The following is a 24742-nucleotide window of genomic DNA, read 5'->3' on the forward strand; positions in this document are numbered from 1 at the left end:
ATAGCTGCTTCTCTTTACCCGCTCACGCTACTATTCTCCCAAAGCTACCCTGCCTGGCAATCCTTTTACTCTTCCCCCAGCACAGCTTACGCTCCTCTGCAACTCAAGTTTTCCGCGTAGGAGCTGCTGCGGTTTCTTTTTCCAGGAGGGGGAGATTTGCTTGAATCCCTTCCATTCTAGTTCTGTGCCAGATCCTTTTTCCTTCCACCGCCCTGGCTATTCCAAGCCCTTTTGAGAGCCAAGGTTTTTAGGACAGCAGAGCACGAATGAAAGGGTACGAGATATTTTACACGTTTAGATGGATGTACGTTTCGGAAAAGTTTTCTAAAACTTTTCTAAAAGTTTTACTAAAACATAGTAGCACAATTGCTCAATATACATCAATGATAGAACAGGTGAATATGAGGGCACTGCCTGTCCTGCATTCATAGGTATCCACCACATGAAGTGACTTTCTATTGTGTTCATCTCACCTAGTGAAACATGGGGTAATATTTCAAAGAAGAAAGCACGGGGAACCAAGGCACAATATTTACACCTTTATGTTTTGGACCTAAAACAAAGCTCTTATTATTTGGTTCCAAGAAACTTACTTAAACAAATAGCATGTATTCAAGGGACCTTGATTAGTTGTAAGCAGAATGTTACTTCTAGGTTTTCCCCCCCTTTATAATTCTAATTGTACCTACTGTACTATTATAGCCTGCATGTATAGACTGTAACATACCCATAGATTGGAAGCACATATTCTTTTTAGGTAACAAGCAGAAACACTTATGCAGGTACAGTTTTCCAAACTCTAGCAGTACAGCTAATCCACTTAATTCTTTGTATGCATCAGGCTTGGGATTTCTGTTTTGATTGCATGGTTTCTGCATTCCCCCATCCCAGTTAAGATAGGCTTCTAGAGACTTAGGATAAAGACTCTTCCCCGAGACACGTCTGGAATAAGTAATGCTTTGGTTCCAAAGTTTTCTATTGCATCATCTGTACGTGAGAGTAATATTCATAGTGGTTTGTTTTTTTTCATTTGGCCTTTGTACAAAGACCACGTTTCACTGTTGCCATCTGCCTGTAGGGATTTGCTCCCTAGATCCAAAGGCCATGGCTATTCTTGCATCACAGTTGAATACATACATACATACATACATACATACATACATACATACATACATACATACATACATGGGTTATTGTTGTATAATTAGTATTTCCTGTATGGGTATTTTTGTTGTAAACCATGCAATAATTTATTTTCCTTTTTCATGCAATAATTTATCTTCCATTCTTTCATTATAATTCTTTTTCCATCACTTTAACAGTGTTTTCCTTCCTCCCAAAAGTCTGCACTATATTAAAAACCCTTTGAACATCTCAATTGTCAAGTTTTTCTTTCAGCGTTTTATTTCATTAGATACGTTTTGTTCATCTGTTATTTTTGCTTTTTGTTGGACAAGGATAATATATTTAAACAAGATCTAGAGGATTATTAGCTTTTTTGTCCACTGAGCCACACAGCATTAGTGAGATAAACTATAATTATTTCATAAGATATATTTGTAACAGCACAAACATTTAGAATACGCTGGATTTATCCCTTCTAAAAATGTTACTATAGAGTGTTAAAAAACAGACTAAAAATTCTGTGTAATATCTAAGAAAAGAGAAATAGTATTTAATTTCAAATTTGATTGTCTCATTTTGATTTTCCTGGAGCCACCTATAAAATTGTGAGTTTTGATTAGAACAATTTTTTGTGTTAATTTATTAATTTGGAAAAATGATGAAATCCACTCCTGTTATTTTTGCTTCAAGGCAAGTACCTTGAATTCTGTAGGATATAATCCAAAATGAATAAAGATTGTTTTCACTGTTTTCATAAGCATACTTAATATGAAGCAAATCTTTTCAAGCTTAGTGCCCAGTTCCTAGCAAATATCTTACAAATTGAACCAATGTGTATAGATTTCCTTAAAAAGGTATTTTACAACTTAAAATTACTAGCATTAGTATATCTTTGGTTTCAATCTAATTATCTCCCTATTGAAAATTCAGCAAACTAGCTACTTATCAAATACTTTATGATCACATGTACTCAGTACTATATTGATAAGTTTAAAAACTGCAGACCACCTTAAAACTATTTTGAAATTAAAATATTTTTTTCCACCAGATGGCACTCTAAGCATTAAAAATCAGTTTCGTAATGTTTTACAACTTTATGAATTTAGTTTCTTTGGGAAGCATTAATATTTTTCTTATCTGTAAACTGCTTAGAGAGGGCTGTAAAGCACTGAAGTGGTATGTAAGTCTAAGTGCTATTGCTATCAGTATTTTGCAAAACAAACCTGTAAATATATGTATGTTATATAAGAAACTATCAAATGAATGAAAATACTGATACATTTTTGTATTAAAATACTAAATGTTATGTAAACATGAATTTAAGATTAAATCAGAATGTATTTATAATACATATATAGGTAACGTAACAGCATTCAGTGCGCCTTTGGCATTTAGTCATGCTGGCCACATGACCATGGAGACGTCTTTGGACAGCACTGGCTTTTGGCTTTGAAACAGAGATGAGCACCGCCCCCTAAAGTCGGGAATGATTAGTCCACATGTGCAAGGCGAATCTTTACCTTAGGTAAGAATTACACTATAAATTACCTTGTACATGAGGCATATTTTACATGTGGTATAGATTTGATAATCAGCCTATGGTTGAAGTGCCTAATAAACTGAGATTGTGCTGTTAAAGGAACTTCTTTTATAATTAAACTAATTACAAATGAAGACATGCTTAAGCTTCATTGAAAGCTATGGAATTTAATTTAAGATTTAAAAACATTTGGTTATGGTAGGAATAATAGACAACTAACAGAGTACATAATATTGTTATGTCACTGCCCCAAAGCAAGTCCTGTTGAATTCCAGTACATTTACTTCCAGGAGGTAATTCAGCGTATCTTACTTTTTTAAATAGAAAATAGTGACAAATCTTATACCATAACTTATGTTTAACATATTGCATTCAAACATTATGCTAAGTGAGAGTTAAGGAGTCATATTAATTAGTACAATCTGTGAACCCACTATTGTTTGGACTGAGAATGTTGCTGATTGAGTCAGTCACATCCAAGATGAAAGAATTTGTACACATTTCTTGTAGTTGTTCATTTAGTTGTAATGTAATGGTGTAAATAAACTTTTGAAACTATTGTTCAGTCAAACCATCTCATGGAGAGTTTTGAAGGAAATAAGAATATTTTCCCCACATTAAGTGGCTTTATAAATTAACCCCATAACTCTGAGTTCCTGAGGGATGTCTAACACATTGGAAAGTTTATGAAATAATTTGCATGCAGCTGGACTGCCCTATGTTCTTCCTATGCTATTAATTAGTGCTTGCTAGTTCTAGAATTGTATACACAATTCTAATTCTGTTGATAAAATTCAGACTATCATGAAGAAATGTGTAGACAATGAAAAAAATTATTGTAGCACTCTCACTTTTTAAGTTGTTACCTATTTCAAAACGTGCTGAACATGCCAGTAATTGGGAAAAAACCTTAAAAATAGAAAAGTAAGAAGTGAAGTTTATGATCTAAACCACCAGATGGCTCACTAACTTCAGGAAAATAATCACTAATGAATTAATGTTTTTAAATATTCATACGAATTGTACTACCACAGTAATGTGGAATTTTGCCAAATTCATATTGATATGTTGCGTGGGTTTACAAATCTGGATTGTCGTGAGAAGATGCTGTTTATTGAATGGTAATAGTTGTTTATTGCTGCATAAATGAAGTATTAATATGTTCCATGAAATCAGAAAGTAAAAGTAAATTATCAATATCTGTAAATAATGCTTGAAATTGATAGATAATATTATAGTCCAGTTCAAAGATTCATACAATACAGAATAATGTTATGATTTTTACATTTTGTCTAGGTTACATTAGATCAGTGTTTTTCAACCTTTTTTGTGCAAAGGCACACTTTTTTTCATGAAAAAAATCACGAGGCACACCACCATTAGAAAATGTTAAAAAAATTTAACTCTGTGCCTATATTGACTATATATAAAGTAATTTTCCCACGGCACACCTTACACTATGTCACGGCACACTAGTGTGCCGTGGCACAGTGGTTGAAAAACACTGCATTAGATAATGAAACATTTATAGACCACTAAGGCTCTGAGTGTCATCTGGAGTTGCACTGCTGCTTTATCAGATTCATGATCCTCAAGTGCCTTTTCTGGTCAAATGCATGGGCTACAGCTCATACATGATTGCAATCCCCTAAAGATTCAGCTTCACCTCAAGCATTTTGTTTCTTGTGATAAATAAGTGGAACATCTCTCCATTTCATATAAAAAATTCATATACAATCCTATCAGTGATAATATCCTACTTTGGCATTCATGACTGCACATTGATGATGCGAAATGCCTTGTAGCTTACCTTATCTTTATTTATTGATTAAAGTTACAGGCTACCCACAGTTGCCATTGAACTGCAAGATGGATGGCATATAAATTTAATAAATAAATAAATAAATGTAAGCTACAAGCACTTCACAGCTCAACCTTCCAAACTTTAGGACAGCTTGGCAGTCCTACAACGTACTGGCCAAATGTCCACCTAGCTCTACCTAATGATAAGGCAGACTAATAATTAGCCCAGTCACATGAAAAGCATGTTGTCATACAGGACTGTAAATTGTTTTCCTGACTCAAGTTTGCCAACATAATTTCAACATGAATAAGATAAAGAGTATGGTAATACTAGATAATGATCAAATTTGGAGTCTGTTTGTTACACATGTACAATAAGAACACACGTATTTGTAATTTACAATTACTTAACTGCATAGATTTAGGTTGTTTAATTTATTACACTGTTTCTTATTAAAGTAGCGGGCTGTTGGTCAGCTATCTGTTTCAGGGAAGTCATTAGTAGGCGACTTGTCTGAAAGCTATGACAATTATGTACAGCTCAGGGTTGTGTTTAACCTAAACTAAAAACTTCTGGAAGTCAGTTGGAAAAAGAAATGTTCAATTCTTTTGGATTTTTCATGGCATTTTCTCTACTAGAAAGAAATAAGTTGTCATCTTTGGAATGCAGTCTAACTGGTTTCTCTTGTCTTCCTTTCCTAGTACAATCTAATTGCAAATAATCTGACCATTGCAAATGAAACATTCCCTTTCTTTTTTCCTGGTCATACAAGCTGATTCTTGACTGAGAACTTCATCTTCAGAGTTTTCAGATTTATTTATTTGCTTGTGTAATTTCTATGGCTTCCCATTTCATTTCTATGATTCCAGGCAGCTTAGAAACAAAAGCAATACAAAAAAAAAAAAAAAAACAAGATAAATCGTTAAAACATTAAAAGCAATACAAACTATTAAAATATAATAAGCACCATAAATTCCCCTAGCAATACAAGCACTTTTTAAAAATCTTGCAAGCAATGTATCACAAAATATCTTCTTTTACTTTAATTTTTTGAGCATGCCACATAGATAACAAATTTAAAAAATGCTACTATGTCTTGTTCACTTATGTCATGATCACTTACAACATTTGATTCGATTTCTATGTAGATTTAGATTATCTCTTTCCTTCTAACACTTGTCACATAGTTTTTTGAAACATGCGCTTTGGAAACTAGATCTTTGATACATCTGAAAGGGTTTTTGGCTTAGACAAAATTTTTGAATTTACAATGGCGTTATCCACTACCAGAAAGATCCCAATTGGTCTATCATTTGCTGTATTCTGGGCTCTTTGCTCTTAGCCGTTGAGTCTCTCCTTGTCTAGTATAAAGAGAATTCCTTGAGACTTCAGGAGCATTTTCATTTTGAATTATGAGTGGGAGAATTCCCATCCTTCCAGCTTCTCCACAGTCGGAAACTTTCCTTGAGCTATATCTGAAAATCTTTTGCCCCCCCCCCCCTTAATCCAATGGTGCTCAACCTTTTCTTCACCATGGACCCCCTTTAAATAGATTTGGTGGCCACAGACCATGGCCATGGACCCCCAAGATTTAAGTCATAACCTTTCTTCGAGCCTTTGCAGACACCCTATGATGACATCGTGGCCCTCCAGGGTCCGCAGACTGCAGGTTGAAAACCACTGCTCTAATCTTTATTTAGCTGATCAGTTTGCCTCAGCCTTTGCATTATGGAACTTCTTCATATCATACTTAATTCTGTTGGAATGTTTGAAGCAGTATCCCTCTGTAAGAACATTTATAAGAATGGCAATCTAACCTGACCAAGGATTAGTCAGGCACATTTTATAATGGAAACAGGAAGATGTTTATTTACAGGACATTTTAGGGATTAGGTCAACCTAGCACCTAGTTAATTACATCCTAGCAAAACGGGCAAAAAAGGAAGTGTTCTTGGAATAAAGGCAGAAGGAACAATCCTTCCTAAATGAATATAGGAACAATAATAGACAGATATATATTATTAATATCTTCACCATAGTGTCCTTAGAGCAATAGGTCATGAAGAACTGAAGAGTGAATGCAATTGAATTTAGACTGCCAAAATTTCAAAGGTCACCTATCCTTTTGAAATTGCATTCTGATTACTTGACGATTCTGCTTCTGCCATTGTGGGCCATTTATTAACAGTAATAACGCCATTAACTGCCTATTTTCTAAGATTACTTGCCACCGTTCCTAAAATCTAATGATTCTCTAATGTAGAATATTACCTAGATTTGTAATGGCAAAATGAGAAATTGCAATTCATGTTTCAAGCCAGTAGGAAAATTTAGGAAAACAAGTACTGAAAGCAAGTACTTCCTTCACAACTTGCTTTAAAAGAGAATAACAGTAGTCCTTGGTTAGGGATTGCCTCATTTAGTGACCATTCTAAATTATGATGGTGATGAAAAGATAATTTTGTGACTAATCCCTGCATTTATGACTTTCCATGTCTGAAAAGCAAGATTGTAAGCACCGTGAAAGCTTCACTTAGCGACTGCTTCTCTAAAAAACCAAGTTGCTGGTCCAAATTATAGTAAGGTAAATGAGGAATACTAGTACCAGATCTTGATGATGCTTCCGAAGTGTCTTTCTTAGTATACGTTTCTAATTAATTATTCAAGTTGTTTTTTATTTAGTAGCATAATTGTTATAGCATTGTGAAAGCATAGCAAGTTTGGAAAATCATTCAAGAAATCATTCTCTATGGCCATTTCAGCAGTTCCTTTTGCTGAATAGTATATTGAACACTGAATATTATATTGAATAAATAGCAAATTAAAATACCAAAATAAGTTTTAGAATTTTTTTTTATTCTTTCAGGCTTTTATTCTATGTAGTAAATTATGGAATCAGTATCCCACTTGAAGTATTAAGTCTAAATAAAATTTCAACTGAAAAAGAGGACTTTAGTATTACTTAAATGTTAATCCTCAAACAAATGGTATAGCTAAGAATATGATACAAAGCAGTGGGTGGGGGAACACCAAGTTGGAATTATTTTTGTTTTACAGAATCTGAATCCCTGTTGATGAGTTTGAGTCAATATAAAATAGAAGAACAGCTGCATTGGACCACCAAAATTGTTCAAAGCAGTTGTTGAAAGTGTACATTGACACTCTTAAAATAATGTTGCATGGTTCTGTCTTTAAGTTATAGTATTTTATTTCTATGATTTTTTTAAATATCTGGGCGACTATTTAGTCTAAGGTGTAACTGATTTAAAGGAATAAATTTGAGTGTATTGGACTTCAAAAAGCTGACTTTAGTAAGTTCAGTGGGATGAGTTTTTTTAAAGGAGATACTAAATGTATATTTGCGTATAATTCCAATAAAGAAAAAATCTGGGAAAATATGGCTAATTTGATATTCTACAAGCAAAGAAGATATAGAAAGAAGTCCAGAACACTAAGAAAGCAATATGCATATAGGATAGGACTAAGAGCATCAATGTTCAAAATGAGCTGAAGTTAATAAGTATAATTATAATCTTTATTGTCATTGTACTTAAATACAATGAAATTGGTTGTTAATGAAGGATACTAAAAATAAACTTTTTCAAAATTAAAGAAAAGATATGTAATATGGCTAGCAACTGCAGGTAATAAAGATTTGAATTTGTCAAGAAAAAGTCTTGCCAAAGTAAACCTATTTTTTTTTAATTTAGTCAAATATTTGATAAAACACCCAATGATATTCCAATTAAATTTTGTGTGTTGAATTCATGGAAATTGAATGGATAGACATCTAGCTTGAAAATAATACTTAAAGAGTGCTTATCAATATTTTCACATTACACTGCTGTGAAATAGTGAGAGCCACAAGTTCCTGCCTGGGTCCTGTACTTGTTAGAATTTTTATTAATAACTTGAATGGAGAGGTGGAGAATATGAAATTTGCAGCTGGCACGCAATTAGGACTCCTAGCAGAATCTAAATGAATTTCAAAGCAATTTTATAAGGTAAATACACTTGAAAAAATATGAAATTTAAAAGTACAAACTTCTGTTAAAAAATGACACAAAAAAACAATTCTGTTGAGGGATACTTATCAATATATGTGAAAAAAAACTTGGTTGATTGCAACTGAATATGTCAATAACATCACAGGGGCTGTAAAAGAAGCAAAAGTAATTTTAGACTGTATCAACAGTAATAGTTTCCAAACCATAAGAAGTAAATATTTCCCTTTATTTTGTTTTGGTCAGACTCAAACCCAGTTTGAATACTGTGTCTAATTCTCACCACCACATTTGAAGAAGAATTCAGAGAAACTGGAATTGGTTCATGCAAAAGGTGATCAGGGGACTATAATGTGAATCTCTTGAAGAGAAATTGAAGGATATGGACATATTTATTTTGAGAAGTGAAGATGTGGAATATCATAGCTGAAACAATTCACACAGGAAAAAAATATGTTCTTTTTGTTACAGAGCCCAGAACACAAAATAATGGATGTCATTTAAAAGAAACAGATACCAGCTCAATGTTAGAAAACAAAAAATATCCTAACAATAAGAACATTTTGATAATAGAATCAGATACCAGAAATTGTGAGCTCCCCTTCATTTGGTGTGTTCAGGTGGAAACAGAATACTTATTGTTAGAGATGCTTTGATTCAAATAAAGAACATAGTGTTTTCTGTGTGTTACGTGAAACTGAGCTAAGAAGAATGTGACATTGGCTGACAAAATAGCAATGGCCTAAATTAGAAGTGAAGTCCATAATGATCGATAATGTTTGTGATAAAATATTTTTCAAGAATTAAGTTCAGTTTGTTGTCCTTTGTTTAGAAAGAATTTTAGAATGCAAACTTGTAACACATTCTTCCTAATGCTCACAGTAAAAAAAACAATTTAAGGTGAATTTTATATTTGAAGATAGATGTCCAGAAACAAAATATATTTGAATTGTTAAAAAGGTTGGGTGTGGGGTATTGATATTTTTCTGTATTAAGAATATGTACCAATAATAAAATACTAGAGACTTCTGGAACACATCAATATTACTATACTACATTTTTTCTCCTGCTTCCTTTCCTTTTCTCCATTTCTACCATATTTACCCAGAAAGAATATGACTATGAATTTAAGATTATCTGTATCTAACACCTCCCCCCCCCAAAAAAAACCAACAATAGACAGAACAAAGAATGTGTCTTCCTCTTTTATCTTATTCATGATGACTGAAGGTCAGCTGAGGTGGGCTTGGCTGGGAAAAATAGCCCCAAAACAGCCCCAGAGATCTGGCACATGACAAAACACCCCTTTGCCAAAAGTTCCTGGGCAAATAAACAATAAAAGCTGAAAGCAGACCCAGAAACATAGTGTGTCAGAAACACTTTCTCTTTGTTGCTCTTGGCTTTTTATTTTTATTTTTTTGAATATGAAGTCTCATCCTACCTAGGAACTCTTTGCAAAAGGGCTGCTTTTGGCTGCTGTTTCTCCTCCTTGTGGAACACAAAGCCCTGCCCAGGGGTGGATTTCAATTTTTTTTACCACCTTTTCTTTCTTTCTTTCTTTCTTTCTTTCTTTCTTTCTTTCTTTCTTTCTTTCTTTCTTTCTTTCTCTTTTTTCTCCCTTCCTTCCTTTCTATTTCTTTTTCTCTTACTCTTTCTTCCCCCCTCACTCTCTCACACACATCCCTTCCAGTTATATTTGTAGATATATTCTATGAACTAAAACCAATGCCCAACAAATCCTATGATCACAGCCATCTGTGTCCTACAAACCAACTCATAGAGCCCCCAGTTCAGCCTCTTCCCACTCTGTGGGTTAACTGAATATGGCTAGTTGTCCTGTTATCTCCTGACCATTCCCGCCTTTTTATTAGAGTGACAGAGAGGGATAATTTCAAAAAGCTACTTTTTTCCTTTTGCCAAAGCGCGATTTTTCTGCCGCTCAGCGGGTGACCTGGTTGGTGTGTTGGGCACACCACAGAAGGCACGCGTGATGTTGCAGCCAGTGAGTGAAGTTCTTCAGTCCGATTTCACCAGACTTGCCCCTGACAGTGTGCGCAATTTGTCACGTCTCTTTCCAGGCTCACAGACTTTGCCAGCTTGCAAGAGGCACGCACAAGCAGGCGTGGGCATTTAATTGATTGTGACAGCTTGGCTTCATGGAGAGGCTCTAGCAACTGGCGGGCAGTGCACACGAGTTGCCTGCTTCCAGGCTCACAAACTTTGCCAGCTTGTGGGAGACACGCGTGAGCAAGTGTGGCCATTCCTGGCCTCAGTGGCAACAGTGGTGGCCGGTGGTTGAGAGCTTGCCTTGGTTCTCTGCCATCCTGGAACTGTGCTGCATTGGGGAGTTATCCTAACAGCAGCAGCGACAGCAGAGCACACCCTGCCTTCGAGGGCTGTTCCCCCAGTCAAATCAACCATGGTGGCACCAATGGACAGTGGGAGTTTCTTTTGCTGGCAGGAGAAGGAAGAAAGTGTCCCAGGAGGGCAGGCACCAGGTGGATGTCCTGGGCTTCTGCACATGTGCACCATCTGCCTTCTGGAGCACTTTCTTCCTTCTCCTGTTGCCTGTTGGTGCTGCAGCGGTTGATTCGGCTGAGGGAACTGGGCCCCAAAGGCAGGGTGTGCTCTGCCACTGCTGTTGCCGCTGCTTCTGTCAGGCACGTCCATGCAGGAGAACTCCCCAGTGCAGTGCAGTTCTGGGACAGTGGGATATTCTTTCTTTTGCCGGTACGGGGACATGGCCAGGCCACCATTGCATCCGGGGCGGTCCAGTATGCCAGATTTTCACTAACTCTTCTGGCGAACCTTACCATACCAGGAGGAACCCATCTCTGGCCCTGACCCACTCTACTCAGGAGCTTTTGATAAAGGAGCTTTTTGGTACTGGGGCTACTTTTTTCAAAATAGTTGCTAATTATGCAAGATGTCTACTGGAGTGAAATGTATCTAAATATTCATTATTATATTTGGTGTAGCAAGAAGGAGAAATAGGATTTATCTATCATGATGAACCACACCTGCTGGCAAAGCCTTTCCCTAAAAACTGTACTTTTCACTTCCTCTACTTGAAATCAGGTATATCAGGTTATACTGTAGCTATGCCCCAAAGTGAAAGAGTTTTATTCAGGCATATTACAGCTTGTTATTGAATACAAAAATTCCTCCCTTATTTGATGGAGCTTAATCCCCGCCTCTTTATTTCTTACACTAGGATATATTAGTCAAATGGTTTTGAAACATGATCCTATACTGTAACCTACCAGAGTAATCCAGTAAATATTTTTTTTCTTTTATAAGCAACAAAGAAAATACCTTAACTGCAACAAGCTACATGATGTCAATGTCTGCATTCTAAAGATTTCCCTCAGTAATCTGACCATCTGGGCATATAAAAAATGGAGAATTGGACCAGATTAAAATTTTGCATCACTAAGCATCACTTAAATATATGGCCATCATGCAAAAGAATAACATTCCCAGCCAAATTTACCTTATTTGTTCCAGTTCTTCCTGGACTTTTCATGGACTTGGACTTGAATTTTGTCCAAGATCTTGCTTCCTGAACTTGTTTAAGTCAAGAATGCTTAAGTCAAGAATGACCCAAACAAAACACCCTCCCAACTTTTTTTTCATAACACTCTGCTTGCTGCTCATTGCTCATTTAATATACCTCTCATTGCTCATTTAATATACCTGCTATTACACATTATGCACTGACATACTGGTATCTATATTATGCTACAAAAAATGAAAAATTGGAATAAATCTTTATTGTATAATCTTAAAATGCATTAGTTAGCTAGCATGTTTGAATTCTCTTAATCTATTACATACATATCCTTGCTGCTTTGTTATTAATGGAAGGAGAGCATAAAACAGCATGTAAGTATAATGATTTTCTGTTTTTATTCCAATCTTTCATTTTTTGTAGTATAATATAGATGTTAGTGCATAATGACAGGTATATTAAAATCCTATATTTTGAAGTTATTTTCTGTAAAGCACTTTCATATTTCCAACAAAGAGGGCTTCAGCCTTGCTTTGCTTATGGTTTCTTCTTGACTGAAAGTAAAACTTTGCAGAAGAGGCCTCCATATGTGGACGCCTCTTTTATACTTAGTGATCATTCCTATTTAACTGAACAGGAAAAGCACACCTAGCATATTTTGTACAATTATTTCAAAACCCTTTACAAGAAGTGATTATAACAAGTATCTATATTGTTGTGAGAATAAGAAAGATGACCTTGATGGAAATATGCAAGAACTGTAATCTAGGACAGGGTCCTCAATTCCTGGTCCATGAACCACTACTGGTTCGCTACCTGTTGATATCTGGTCCATGCAAGTGGCAGGAGAATGTGCAAAGCTCCATTTTTCACATGTGCAGGATCAAGTTGCATGCATATCCCCTTGCCACCCGTTGCTTCTGCCATTGCTGGTGTACAGGGCTGGAAAGGTTGGGGATCACTTATCTAGGTGGAAACATTTTTTTGAAAAAATTCAGAGCAATGAAATAACATTTGGAAGTAGATCAGGCAGATGCCTCCCTAATTCACTGGAGTATAAGAAGCGGAAGGAGTATAGCACAATCAGATTTGTAAGATTTTATTATTATAGCCAATCTCAATAAAAGGAGTTTTAGCCTTCCTAAGGAATTGATTTCTGGTTTGATTTAAATAATGCTGCTGACAATTGTCTTCTTGGCAATAAACAAACTTCTTTCTATGCATATACAGTATGAGATGAAGCGCCAAAAGAGACACCTAGAGCGCCGCTGGAGGACCAGTAAATCCGAGTCAGACCGAGCACTTTTGAAAACCTGCATCGGAGCATATCTATCGGCAATACGGACAGCTAAGAACAATCACATTGCCGCTCTGATAGCGTCCGCTGAGTCACGCCCTGCCGCCTTGTTTAGGGTGACCCGCTCCCTCCTAAATACGAGGGTTGCGGATAACCCCTTACAAGGTAGAGCAGAGGAATATGTCCAGTTCCTTGCGGACAAAGTTGCTCGGCTTCGGATGGACCTGGACTCCAATTGTGCAGAGCCAGCTGGGGTACCGGGGGAAGGTCTTGAACAACATCTCTGGACTGACTTTCAACCTGTTGCTCCTGATGAAGTGGACAAGGCCATCGGAGCGGTGAATACTGCCACTTGTGTACTGGACCCGTGTCCCTCCTGGCTGGTCGCGAACAGCAAGGAGGTGACGCGGAGCTGGATCCAGGCGATGGTGAATGCTTCTCTTCGGGAGGGCTTCTTCCCACCGGCACTGAAGATAGCGGTGGTGAGACCCCTCCTGAAGAAGCCATCGTTGGACCCAGCCAGTTTGAACAACTACTGGCCAGTCTCCAACCTCCCTTTCACTGGGAAGGTTGTTGAGAAAGTGGTAGCCTCTCAACTCCGACGGTCCTTGGAGGAAACCGATTATCTGGACGCCTTTCAGTCGGGATTCAGGCCTGGCTACAGCACGGAAACCGCTTTGGTCACACTGACCGAGATCTCTGGAGAGCCAGAGATGGAGGTTATTCCTCCATCCTAGTGCTCCTTGACCTCTCAGCGGCCTTCGATACCATCGACCATGGTATCCTTCTGTGACGGTTACGAGAGGTGGGAGTGGGCGGCACCGTTTTTCGGTGGTTCTCCTCCTACCTCTCGGACAGGTCGCAGTCGGTGTTAGTTGGGGGAGAGAGGTCGACCCCTAGGCCCCTGATATATGGGGTCCCTCAGGGTTCGGTCCTATCCCCCCTTCTGTTCAATATCTACATGAAGCCACTGGGTGAGATCATTCGACGGCACGGGATAAAATACCATCAATATGCGGACGATACTCAGTTGTATCTGTCCGCCCCGTGCCAACTCAGTGAAGCGGTTGACATGATGTGCCAGTGCCTGGAGGCTGTCAGGGTCTGGATGGGAGTTAACAAGCTTGTACTCAATCCAGACAAGACCGAGTGGCTGTTGTGTTTCCCTCCCAAGAATTTGGCCAGTATTCCATCACTCAGGCTGGGGGGTGAAAATTTACGCCCCTCAGACAGGGCGCGCAACTTGGGAGTCCTCCTGGACCCACAGCTGACCTTAGAACATCACCTGTCAGCTGTGACCAGGGGGGCATTTGCCCAGGTTCGCCTGGTGCACCAGTTGCGCCCCTACCTGAACCGGGAGGCACTCGCGACAGTCACTCATGCCCTCGTGACCTCAAGACTGGACTACTGCAATGCGCTCTACATGGGGCAGCCTTTGAAGAGTATTCTGAGACTACAACTCATCCAGAATGCAGCCGCGCGAGCGATTGTGGGCGCACCTCGGTACACCCACGTTACACCTATCCTCCATGAGCTGCACTGGTTACCGATCGGTCTCCGGATACGCTTCAAAGTGCTAGTCGTAACTTATAAAGCCCTTCATGGTATTGGACCTGGGTACTTGAGAGACCGCCTTCTGCCAATTACCTCCCACAGACCCGTTAGATCGCACAGGGTCGGCCTCCTCCGGGTTCCGTCTATCAGCCAATGCCATCTGGCTACTACCCGGGGGAGGGCCTTCTCTGTTGCAGCTCCAGCCCTTTGGAATGAACTCCCCGCAGAGATTCGGACCCTCACCCCTCTCCAGGCCTTCCGGAAAGCCGTCAAAACCTGGCTGTGCCGGCAGGCCTGGGGTTGATGAGTTCCCCTCCCCTCTCGACTTGTATGGCCGTATGACTCTTGTGTATTTTAATTATATGTATTGTGTTTGTATCCCCTTTCCCCTTTTGAGTTGTTCACCGCCCTGAGTCCCTCCCGGAGAAGGGCGGCATACAAATAAATTTTAAAAAAAATTTCTGTTCTTCTTATATGCTGTAACTGTGAATATAAGTAGTACTCAATTTACAACCACAACTGAGCCAAAAATTAATATTGCTAAGTTTGTTAAGTGAGTTTTGCCCCATTTTATGACTTTTCTTGTCATCTTTGTTAAGTGAATCATTGCAGTCGTTAACTCAGTAACACGATTAAATGAATCTGGCTTCCCCATTGACTTTGTTTGTCAGAAAGTCACAGAAGATAAGCACATGACCCAGGATACTGCAACTATCATAAATATGAACCAACTGTCAAGCATCCAAATGTAAATCACGTGATCATGAGGATGCTGCAACGATCATGTCACTTTTTCCAGTGCCATTGTAATTTCAAATAGTTACTAAACAAATTGTTGTAAGTCAAGAACTAGTTTGCAAGTTTAATAACATTTATATGCCACCCAATCCCGTAGGACTCTGGGCAGCTTACAGTACAGAAATAAATAAAAAAAATACAGAGGAAAAAAAAAGATAGATTTTAAAACAGCACACCATGCACTCCGTTCTAAATGGGGCTGGACCGTATTTTGGGATCAACAGCCCCAGGCCTGCCGGAACAACCAGGTTTTAATGGCTTTCCGGAAGACCGAGAGAGTGGGAAGGGTCCGGATCTCTGCGGGTAGATCATTCCACAGGGCTGGGGCAGCTACAGAGAAAGACTTCCCCCGAGTAGTCACCAACCCTCCTGGCCCGCACCCCGATCATCGACCTTGGAGGAGGTGGAGGACCCTGGACAGGGTGTTAAGGCTCGTACGAAGCTGGTAGAGCGGCCGTCAACCTCCGACAGTATGGGGGCTGGTGGGTCAGCCTTGCAGAGGGTGAAGGACCCTGGACAGGGTGTTAAGGCTCGGCCGAAGCTGGTAGAGCGGCCGTCAACCTCCAACGGTAGGGGGGCTGGTGGGTCGGCATTGCAGAGGGTGAAGGACCCTGGACAGGGTGTTCAGGCTCAGGTTACATAAGGTTTGCTTTGATCTAATATCTAAAGTGGTAGTTTAGAATGAAACAGTCATCAACATTCTGAGCACCCTGCCCAATTGCAGAAATAGAAATCCAATGGGAGGATTCTTTTTAGAGATTCTTCCTTCCCCCTCCAGCTCCCATTGAACTTTGATATAATGTGGTCCATCTTGGAATTCTTTCTTGAGCAGTTTATCCCTCCATATTTGATCCCAATGTTTTTATGATCTGTGACTTTCATCAAATATTGGGATCTGAAAGTGACAGAAAATAGATAACCTATGGGAATTACATAAATGTATGATCCAGATTATGATTGGAATTGCCAGGACAAAGTTAATACTGAAATAGGCCTTGTACAGTGATACCTGGGTAATCATTGTTAATTAGTTACGGGAGTGCGATGAGTATCAAAAATGATGAGTACCAAAGAAATTTGTCACATAAGGCATAGTGTAGTGAGTCACAAGGCAGCCAACACTGAGTAATTTTAGTGTGTGCATTAAGTATCACACAAACAATGAGAACCGGGACAAAATTTTCACATCAAAATGTGTTGAGTACCAAATTTGAATTTCAAAATAGTACCACTGTATATATTAGACATCATTATTTTATAGAACTATTAGCCATTAGTGTTTAATATTGCAAAACAAATACTATTTAATAGACACCGCACAATTTTCTATTAATATTAATAAAAGTTGGTATGCGCTGCTCAAGAAAAAAAAACACAACCCTAATTTCTGGCTTCTTAGTCAATACAGTTCATATTAAAATGAAATTTGCTTCAATTTCCATATTACATTAATTTGGGGATATTCTGCTAATCAAATTAGCTATTTAATTTGTAATTACCACAGGTTATTCTGCTGTTAACATCTTTAGCTTTTTTCTATTTGTCACTTAAACTAGTCACTCTGACTGCTGGAATGTAAATTTAGGTAAAGGGTCAGAGCTTCACTTTGATATACCCTTCTCCCCAAAAATATGATTTACAACTGGTGGCCATTAGTACCTCTGAAGTTTCTGTATATAGAAAAAAGTTGGCATTGCTTGTATGACATGAATTGAAAATTTTGTTTTGAAATATAGTTTGCTTCTACTGATTCAGTTGTTTTGGTTGTTTCACAGAATATACATCATTACAGCAACAATGATATTTCTATGTTTAATGGAGATATCATATCCATATCCATCACTAGTATATGGTACTAGCAATGTATATAGGACCATGATCTCTTCATAGATTAACAAAGATGGATGGGGAAAGAATGGCGGTATCAAGTCTGAGATAAAATGTTTCAAATCACAAATTCAAGTTACTTGTCACTCTTTTAAAATTTTTGGATTTATATTAGTCATGTCTTACTGACTTCAGTCAACATCTTATAAGGTATGTGATATTGTAATGCAGTTGGCATATGGACTAGTGTTTACACATTTTCTTTGACATCTATATTAGTGATGCCAAACAAGCAAGGTTTCATGATATTTTGGCAATTTATTACTTTTTAAATATTTTTTAAGAGTGACATTTACTAGGAAGCAACTATTGTGCCCTTATAAATCAGTCCAGATCATAAAGAGTTTATTTGTTGGTGGCATATCTGTTGATTTTAAAATTAACTGTAGAGCACTTTTTCTATGGAGAACTGTGACCTGAGATTATAGTCACACTTAAACTCTACTGAATTCACTGAATAATAAACCATTTTATTTGGTCCTACTGACTATTGTATTATCTTGGAACTAAAATAAAGAGATTAATTTTACAAATATAAAAATGAACAGGGAATAGCACACTGGTATAACACTTGTATTCATGTACCTTTTGGATTACCTTTTTGATCTTGAATTTAAAGAGTGACACTGTTCTAATGATATACACATATATCTAGTGCAGATATTTTTTTAGAAACCTTTTTTTTTTTTTTTAGCAAACTACTTTGCCTTCTTGGTCTTGAAACTTCCTGCTGTGTCCAACTGTGACTCAGCTCTCATAATACCTAACCAAACTTTTTGATATGCAGGAAATCAATTCTACGCAGTTATATACAGTATTGTATCCCAGACATTTATCTGGAAAATCATTTGTATAAAGAATTCTCTGATTACAAAACAATTTTGAGTAAAGCTAAAACCTTTCATTTTTAACATTCCTTGCAAGAAAAGAGAAGTTTAGGCCCTTTATCTAAATCCGGGCTGGCCACACCCAGTTTAGCAAAGGGGAAAAAAGTCCCCATACATCATGTGATGCCGACATGACAATGTGTTTGACACCCCGATCTAAACGAAGCTCTTCACCTATACAATTGTTTAGAATGCATAGGTGACATAAGTAGGCTTTTTCAAGATTTTTTTCCCTATTAATACCTAACTTGTGTTGAAAACTGTATTTCCACACTGAAGCTTAAGGAAGTAACAACCACTGAAAAATGTGATAATTTGGTACCTATGTGTATGCATTTAGTAAGTTTATATATGTGATACAGCCACACTTCCATGCACCCAAATATATTTATTCATATTGCTTAACATACACACACTTTCATGCACCACATTCACTTACACATGTTCTGTTTAAAATAAATATTTTAAAAAAAACAATATAAAAGCAACTAGTGCCGTGTGGGATAAATTCATATAGCACTTTTGATTCAAATATAAGACATAAATATAAAAGAGAAGAGGAAAAATAGACAAAATAATGATTGAAAAACAATATAAATATAGAATAATTTTTACAATTGGCATTTCATGTTAAATAATATAAATAAATTTATTACATCCATTCACATACCAATTTGTAAAAAAGCACAATAAATTATTATTTTTTCAGTGCTGTGTTGCTTTTTTTCTTTTTGTATGTTTTCATTTGTACGTCTGTTTCATCAGTTGCCAGCGTACTTTCATTGCATACTTTCATTGATTTCCTTTCTATCACAACTACTACTTAAAGGGAAAATTGCTACATATTCAATTAATTTGAGTAGGTTTTTTTGACAGTCTACATGCCACTATTTCCCATGTGTTCCAAAGAAACCATGATTTGGGTTTTAGCACTTACATTTAGGTACTGTAAATACATACTTTATGGCTTAGGTGACTGTTCAGGAACACAGAGAAGGGTCTTACCAATGATCAAAATCTGGTAATAAATTGAGACTTTAGTATTCAATTTAATCTAATTTAGCTGATAAGATTTTCAGAAAAACAGAATAATTGAGTAGTAACTAGATCGGAGTCCTTGAAAATAGCCTAATTCCAAATTAGTCTCTAGACTATAAGATAATACAATTTGCACCAGCGTCACATTTACAAACAGACAAAGTAGTGTAGAGGATGTGAAGATGAAACACAAACAGAAGTAGAGGAAAGTGCAGGCCCATGGGAAAAAGCTGAAATATACACATCAGTTTAATTTTTCAACTTACTGCTTGCCAAAATTTACAACCACTCTCACATGTTAATACAATTCTAGTCATGATATAGTAAAGAACTGAAACCCAATTTTTCTCATGCTTTTATTTAAAACTATCTATCTTACTTACACATGCTATGTAACGTAGACTGCTATCTGAGTGCATCCTATCAACTTCAAAGATTCTTCCATTGATTACTCTTTCCTGGCTGACAATGTGATGATTGTTGTTAGGTGAAAACCTCAAGCACAGGAGAAAATCACTTTACTGTTACAACTCCATGTAGGTATTTATCTATGTATACATGTATGTATATACAGTGTATTTGTTTGTGTGCATGTGTGTATATAATGACAAAATCTAGTGACAAGGAATTTCAGGAAATGTTGAAATAAGAATAGAATATGAACATAGTATGAAATGAAATTTATTCTTAATTATTAAAAGAATAAATTTTGAAACTTGGAGCTGAATTGGGACCATTGTTTTTGTTTTTACGTTGTACTGCCTTTTCTCTATTACATACTAATAATAATAGAAATTGGCTGAATTCTGAGAAAGTTAAAGAAAACACTGCATATTTTCTCAACACAAAAGTGTATTTTCACTTACAAACCTGCATATGGTATAGTTGAATATTTTTCTTAAGCCCAAACAGATAAAACTATTGTTTTATAGCACAATCCAGAGAAGAACTCTATAAAATTTTGTGCCTTTGTGGATCTGTGATTCAGAAACGTATACAATTATATATGCAGTTACTCATCTAAATGTACATAAAACGTAATGTTCATGTACATTGCATTGCTTTTGATGGGAATATTCTGAAATATCTGCCTTAATATGTGCATTCCTAGTGACATTCTCTTAACTAATAGTATAGAATTGTATTTCATTACAATTAGAGATATTTTCTAGAAACCAGACGTGTAGGTTCCTATGGTGCACTGAGAAATTGGAATCTTATATCACTTGATGGCCTGAAGATATGAAACTGCAACTGTTTTGTATCATGGATAATTGCATCTAATTCAGTCAGTTTATTTATTTGTAAATTGTGATAACTCTATTACTAATCTAAAATGTCTGTGTGGAATCATGAAATCTCAAAGCTGTAGGCTTCACTCATGTAAACAGGGCTTTTATAACAAGGTAGGTTAAACAAATAGTCAGATTTCTTCCCCCTAAAAATCATTGCCTCAGAAAACAAATTCTTAAAATGATGCATTCCATCCACAGCAATATTAAAAGCTGGTGATAGAAGCAATTATTTAAGTGCAATGGTTTTAGATTGTAATGTTCATAAAAATTCAATATTTAATATATATATTTATGGCTCCAATGAAATTTGTAATGAAATTCCACTGGAAATTAAAGCAGCTTGATTTGTCTGTACTCAAAATATAATGGAAGGCACTGGTAACAAAGATACCATCTCTGTTTTCTATATTTTAATATTTCAGCCAAATACTATATATTAAATGTCAATTAATTTATCTTGATTCAGATGAGGTATTTATATTACTTTTCTAACTGGAAATTCATTTCCCTATAGTTGGTAAAAAATAGACTTTTCTTTCTGAAAATAATCTTATGAGAGTAAGCTACAGCTCCCAAAACTAAATATGGCTTTATTTTCTTTTGATCTTTCCAGTGCAATCCTATAGATGTTCAATCTGAAAATTCTCATTTTGTTTATTACTCCCTAATAAGTACTTTTAGGACTTCAGTTTTACAATTAAAACTTTTGTCTATAAGTAATTCAATTACTTCTAAATTCAATAAAGTTTACTCCCCAAAGTAGGTAGAAACTAAAGCCTTATCTAAAAAAATATGTAATGACTTAAAAAATAAATACATCTATGATTTGAAAACAACAAAAATATTTCATGGATTCTCCCCATTTATTCAGGTGTAGGTAATTTTTGAAGTGCTGCTGAATGAACACCCAATTCATTTCACTAAAGGAGCTGATATACATGTGCCAAAGGTTATGTATCGTCCTTGAAATTATGGGGCAGTTTGTGCACATAAGATATGTACCCAATCTGAGCAGGTGCAAATCTTTGGACTGTGGTGCTTGGTAACATTCAGCCAAATATCAAAAGAACTAGACAAAAAATTGCTTCATGAAAAAACCCCAATGTTTTTCTTTTAACCACAGTAAAATTCTTCCCTACAGGCCAAATTCATGGCACGCTGTTAGATTTCCAGTAGGAACCACTTCAAAACTAATAGGGAAAACAGAGGTGAACAGATTTCATAAATCTGAGCTGGAAGACACTTATGGCATGACCCAGTGTCTCACCAAAATTTCCCCTTTCCATATATTGGGGATGAGTAACCCACATGCAATTTCAGACTGCTTTCAAAATAAATGTGTCAACAGTTAGTACAGATCTCTAACAAGAGTCATCTGCCTCTCCCATAGCAACTGCGAGATGAAAAAGGAGAGGGAAAGAAGTGGCAGATATGGAAAGAGGTAGTAAAAATAGAGATGAAAAGGAAGTAGCAGAAAGGGAGACAACAGAAAGCTAATGCCCCAAGAACTTTAGACTCTAGCTTCATCCAGTCTGGATTTAGTCATATCCTAAATGTGGCAATTGGGGGAGGCTTCCCCATTATATTATGTGTGCTGTTCCCACGTAATGAATTCCTTCTATCTCTATTTGTGGCACATCTTTCATTAGTTTGATAATTTCTGAGGTACAGTGTTCTAAATGGGCGGTTTCCAACCTCTCCGGCTTTGCGGACAGGTAGTGGGGGAAAGGATGGTTCCACATGAACAGCAGGCACACTTCCGTGGCCTGGTTCTGAATGGGACACAGCCCGGGGGTTGAGGACTCTTGTTCTACATGGATAAAATAAAATACATTTCTTTTTCAAATTTTAAAGCATCATACTAGCAGCCTTTTTTCCTTTTCTACTGCTGCAGACTGTGCCTATAAAAATTCCTCATCAGAAAGGCATTAATATAGAATAAATTCTATTGTCAGGAAATTTTTAGAATAGAAATGTATTTCCTGTTGTCAGAAAGATATTACGTTTTTTCTTTAAAGCAGCAACCTCTTAGTTTTCCAGTAAAATACTAACAGCCACTTTTTTTTTTTAAGAAAGGCATATGAGTCAACAGTGGCTGCAGGCGTACTAGTACTTTGGTCAATCACTTGTGTTAAACATAAAGGCTGCTGTTCGTTGTAAGAAAATCAAGTGATATAAAGTGACATACCAAAGCAAAGATATTTACAAATAGTATAAAAGAAGCTATTGTAGAATCATGGGTAATTTTGACAAGTGTCTAAAGACATCCTATGTTAGAGGTAGGTGAGAAAAGGGAGATGATTCTATAACTGGATATCCCATTATAAATTCTCCACTGGCTTATCCTCTTATTTGCAGATACAAAGGGCTCGTAACAGCTAACACTTAGTGCTTTTGACATATTGAGATCACCTCATAGGACCAGCTCATATCTCCTTTTGGTCCAAATAGGCATGTCCTGCCAAGAACAATTGCCAAGAATATGAGAGAATATTGATGCATTGTCTTCCTTTTGTTTCTGGGTAGATCTTATGTCAATATGCCAAATAAGATTCAAGAAGACTCCTTTTGAAGAAGTCGGTAACCACAGGTTAACATTTTTTAAATAAACATTGTTTGAATGCTGAAGGTCTTTGAGACAGAAGACAGCCTTTAGCTAATTTTCCATTCCCATCTTTACACTGGACAGTTCTTGTATGCCACCCTGTATCACATGTTCGAGAACAAGAAAGCCATGGTCCAGTTATCCACTGGGGTTCAGCAAGTGATGGACTAATTTTGTTACTACTGTTGTTAGTGACAGAATTTGTCATTTCGGTTTGCTTCTTTGGCACATAGAAACTGTAGCGGACATCCACTGGTGTAGTTGGATCTGTTGCAAGAATCTGTACTATCAAGTTCTCCTTGGTGCCTGTATGTCCCATGGCATGCAAAAAATCGTCTTTGTGACTCCAGCCACTATAGTTCATAACTGTTCCATTGAGGTCAATGATGGTCTCTGAAGTTGAGATCATGTATTTTCCATTGACAAGATATTCACCATTTTTCTTTTTCAAAGCCAAGTAAGCAGTGAATCTACTGTGGTCTTTCGTTTTGAACTGTCGTATTTTGATGTGTGTCGCTCCTTCTGGTATTTTAACAATATCTGTATAGCCCTTACTGAAACAAAGAAAAAATAAGTCAGCCAAGCAAAGCAAACACCTGACATTTGTTCCCCAAAATGCAAAAGGCCTTCACACTCTGATTCCTTCAAAAAGTTTAAATATGGCCTTCACTTTCAAAAAGCTACTTTAATAGGTATAGTATTCTTGGATTTTAAAAAAAGAATCTTTCACAAAACTCCCCACTTAAAACAACTACAAAAATCCCTTGGACTAGTAATTTGCTACAGAACAGAAAGAAGAAATAAACAGATGGTGTTCACATTGGAGAAACATACAAAATGGAACAACATCAAGTTTGGGGTCTGAGATCACTGTTTTTCAATTTTGTTTATAGATGACTGAGTGACATGTAATAGAAAGATAGCCAAATTAGTTGGCCTGAATAAAAAATTCAAAAAAGATACTGTATTGCAAAGTCTTAAAAGGATATTTTTTATTTAAAAAATTGATAAAAGTATGCCTTGCATAGAAATTGTCACTCAAATCAGAGGTTTTTTTTTACTACCAGTTGGGCATAGTCACGTGTGCACTTGCTGTCATGCGCAATGCTTCTGCACATGCACAGAAGCATCCAGGTGGATGGGCGGAGCCCCCGACCCTGCTACTACTGATTTGGCCGAACCATGAGCAACCCACCTCTGACTCAAATTCACTAAAACCAAATATGGAATGTTTCTGGATTTTAAGGTAATGTGTTTCTTAATTAACATAGTCCATGCAGTTTATCAAATGGGACAAGTACCAATTTACCTTTTTTAGCATAGGGACAAATGTAACTAAAATCTCGATTTCTGCTTCTTGAATGAGACAGAATATATTAAATAGTAGCTGCCAACAT

General features: G+C 36.8%; 1 protein-coding gene and 1 long non-coding RNA gene across 2 annotated transcripts in view; one reads left to right on the forward strand and one right to left on the reverse strand.

Annotated features, from left to right (window-relative positions):
- Nucleotides 1–359: 359 nt before the first annotated feature.
- On the forward strand, nt 360–9518 carry LOC148044391 (uncharacterized). Its single transcript, XR_015697499.1, has 2 exons — nt 360–2650; nt 8720–9518. It is a non-coding gene; the product is annotated as an uncharacterized LOC148044391 (long non-coding RNA).
- Nucleotides 9519–18933: 9415 nt separating this feature from the next.
- ADAMTS5 (ADAM metallopeptidase with thrombospondin type 1 motif 5) overlaps nt 18934–24742 on the reverse strand; it is a 52361-nt gene continuing 46552 nt past the window's right edge. Inside the window, exon 8 of the mRNA XM_014066754.2 lies at nt 18934–23899. Within this exon, the coding sequence (XP_013922229.2) occupies nt 23332–23899 (568 nt within the window). The 3' untranslated portion in view covers nt 18934–23331. The remainder of the gene's footprint in view (nt 23900–24742) is intronic.

The sequence above is a fragment of the Thamnophis sirtalis genome, unplaced genomic scaffold (assembly GCF_051295495.1).
Source record: "Thamnophis sirtalis isolate CommonGarterSnake01/CBP01778 unplaced genomic scaffold, rThaSir2_p1.2 scaffold_8, whole genome shotgun sequence".
Classification (NCBI taxonomy): domain Eukaryota; kingdom Metazoa; phylum Chordata; class Lepidosauria; order Squamata; family Natricidae; genus Thamnophis; species Thamnophis sirtalis.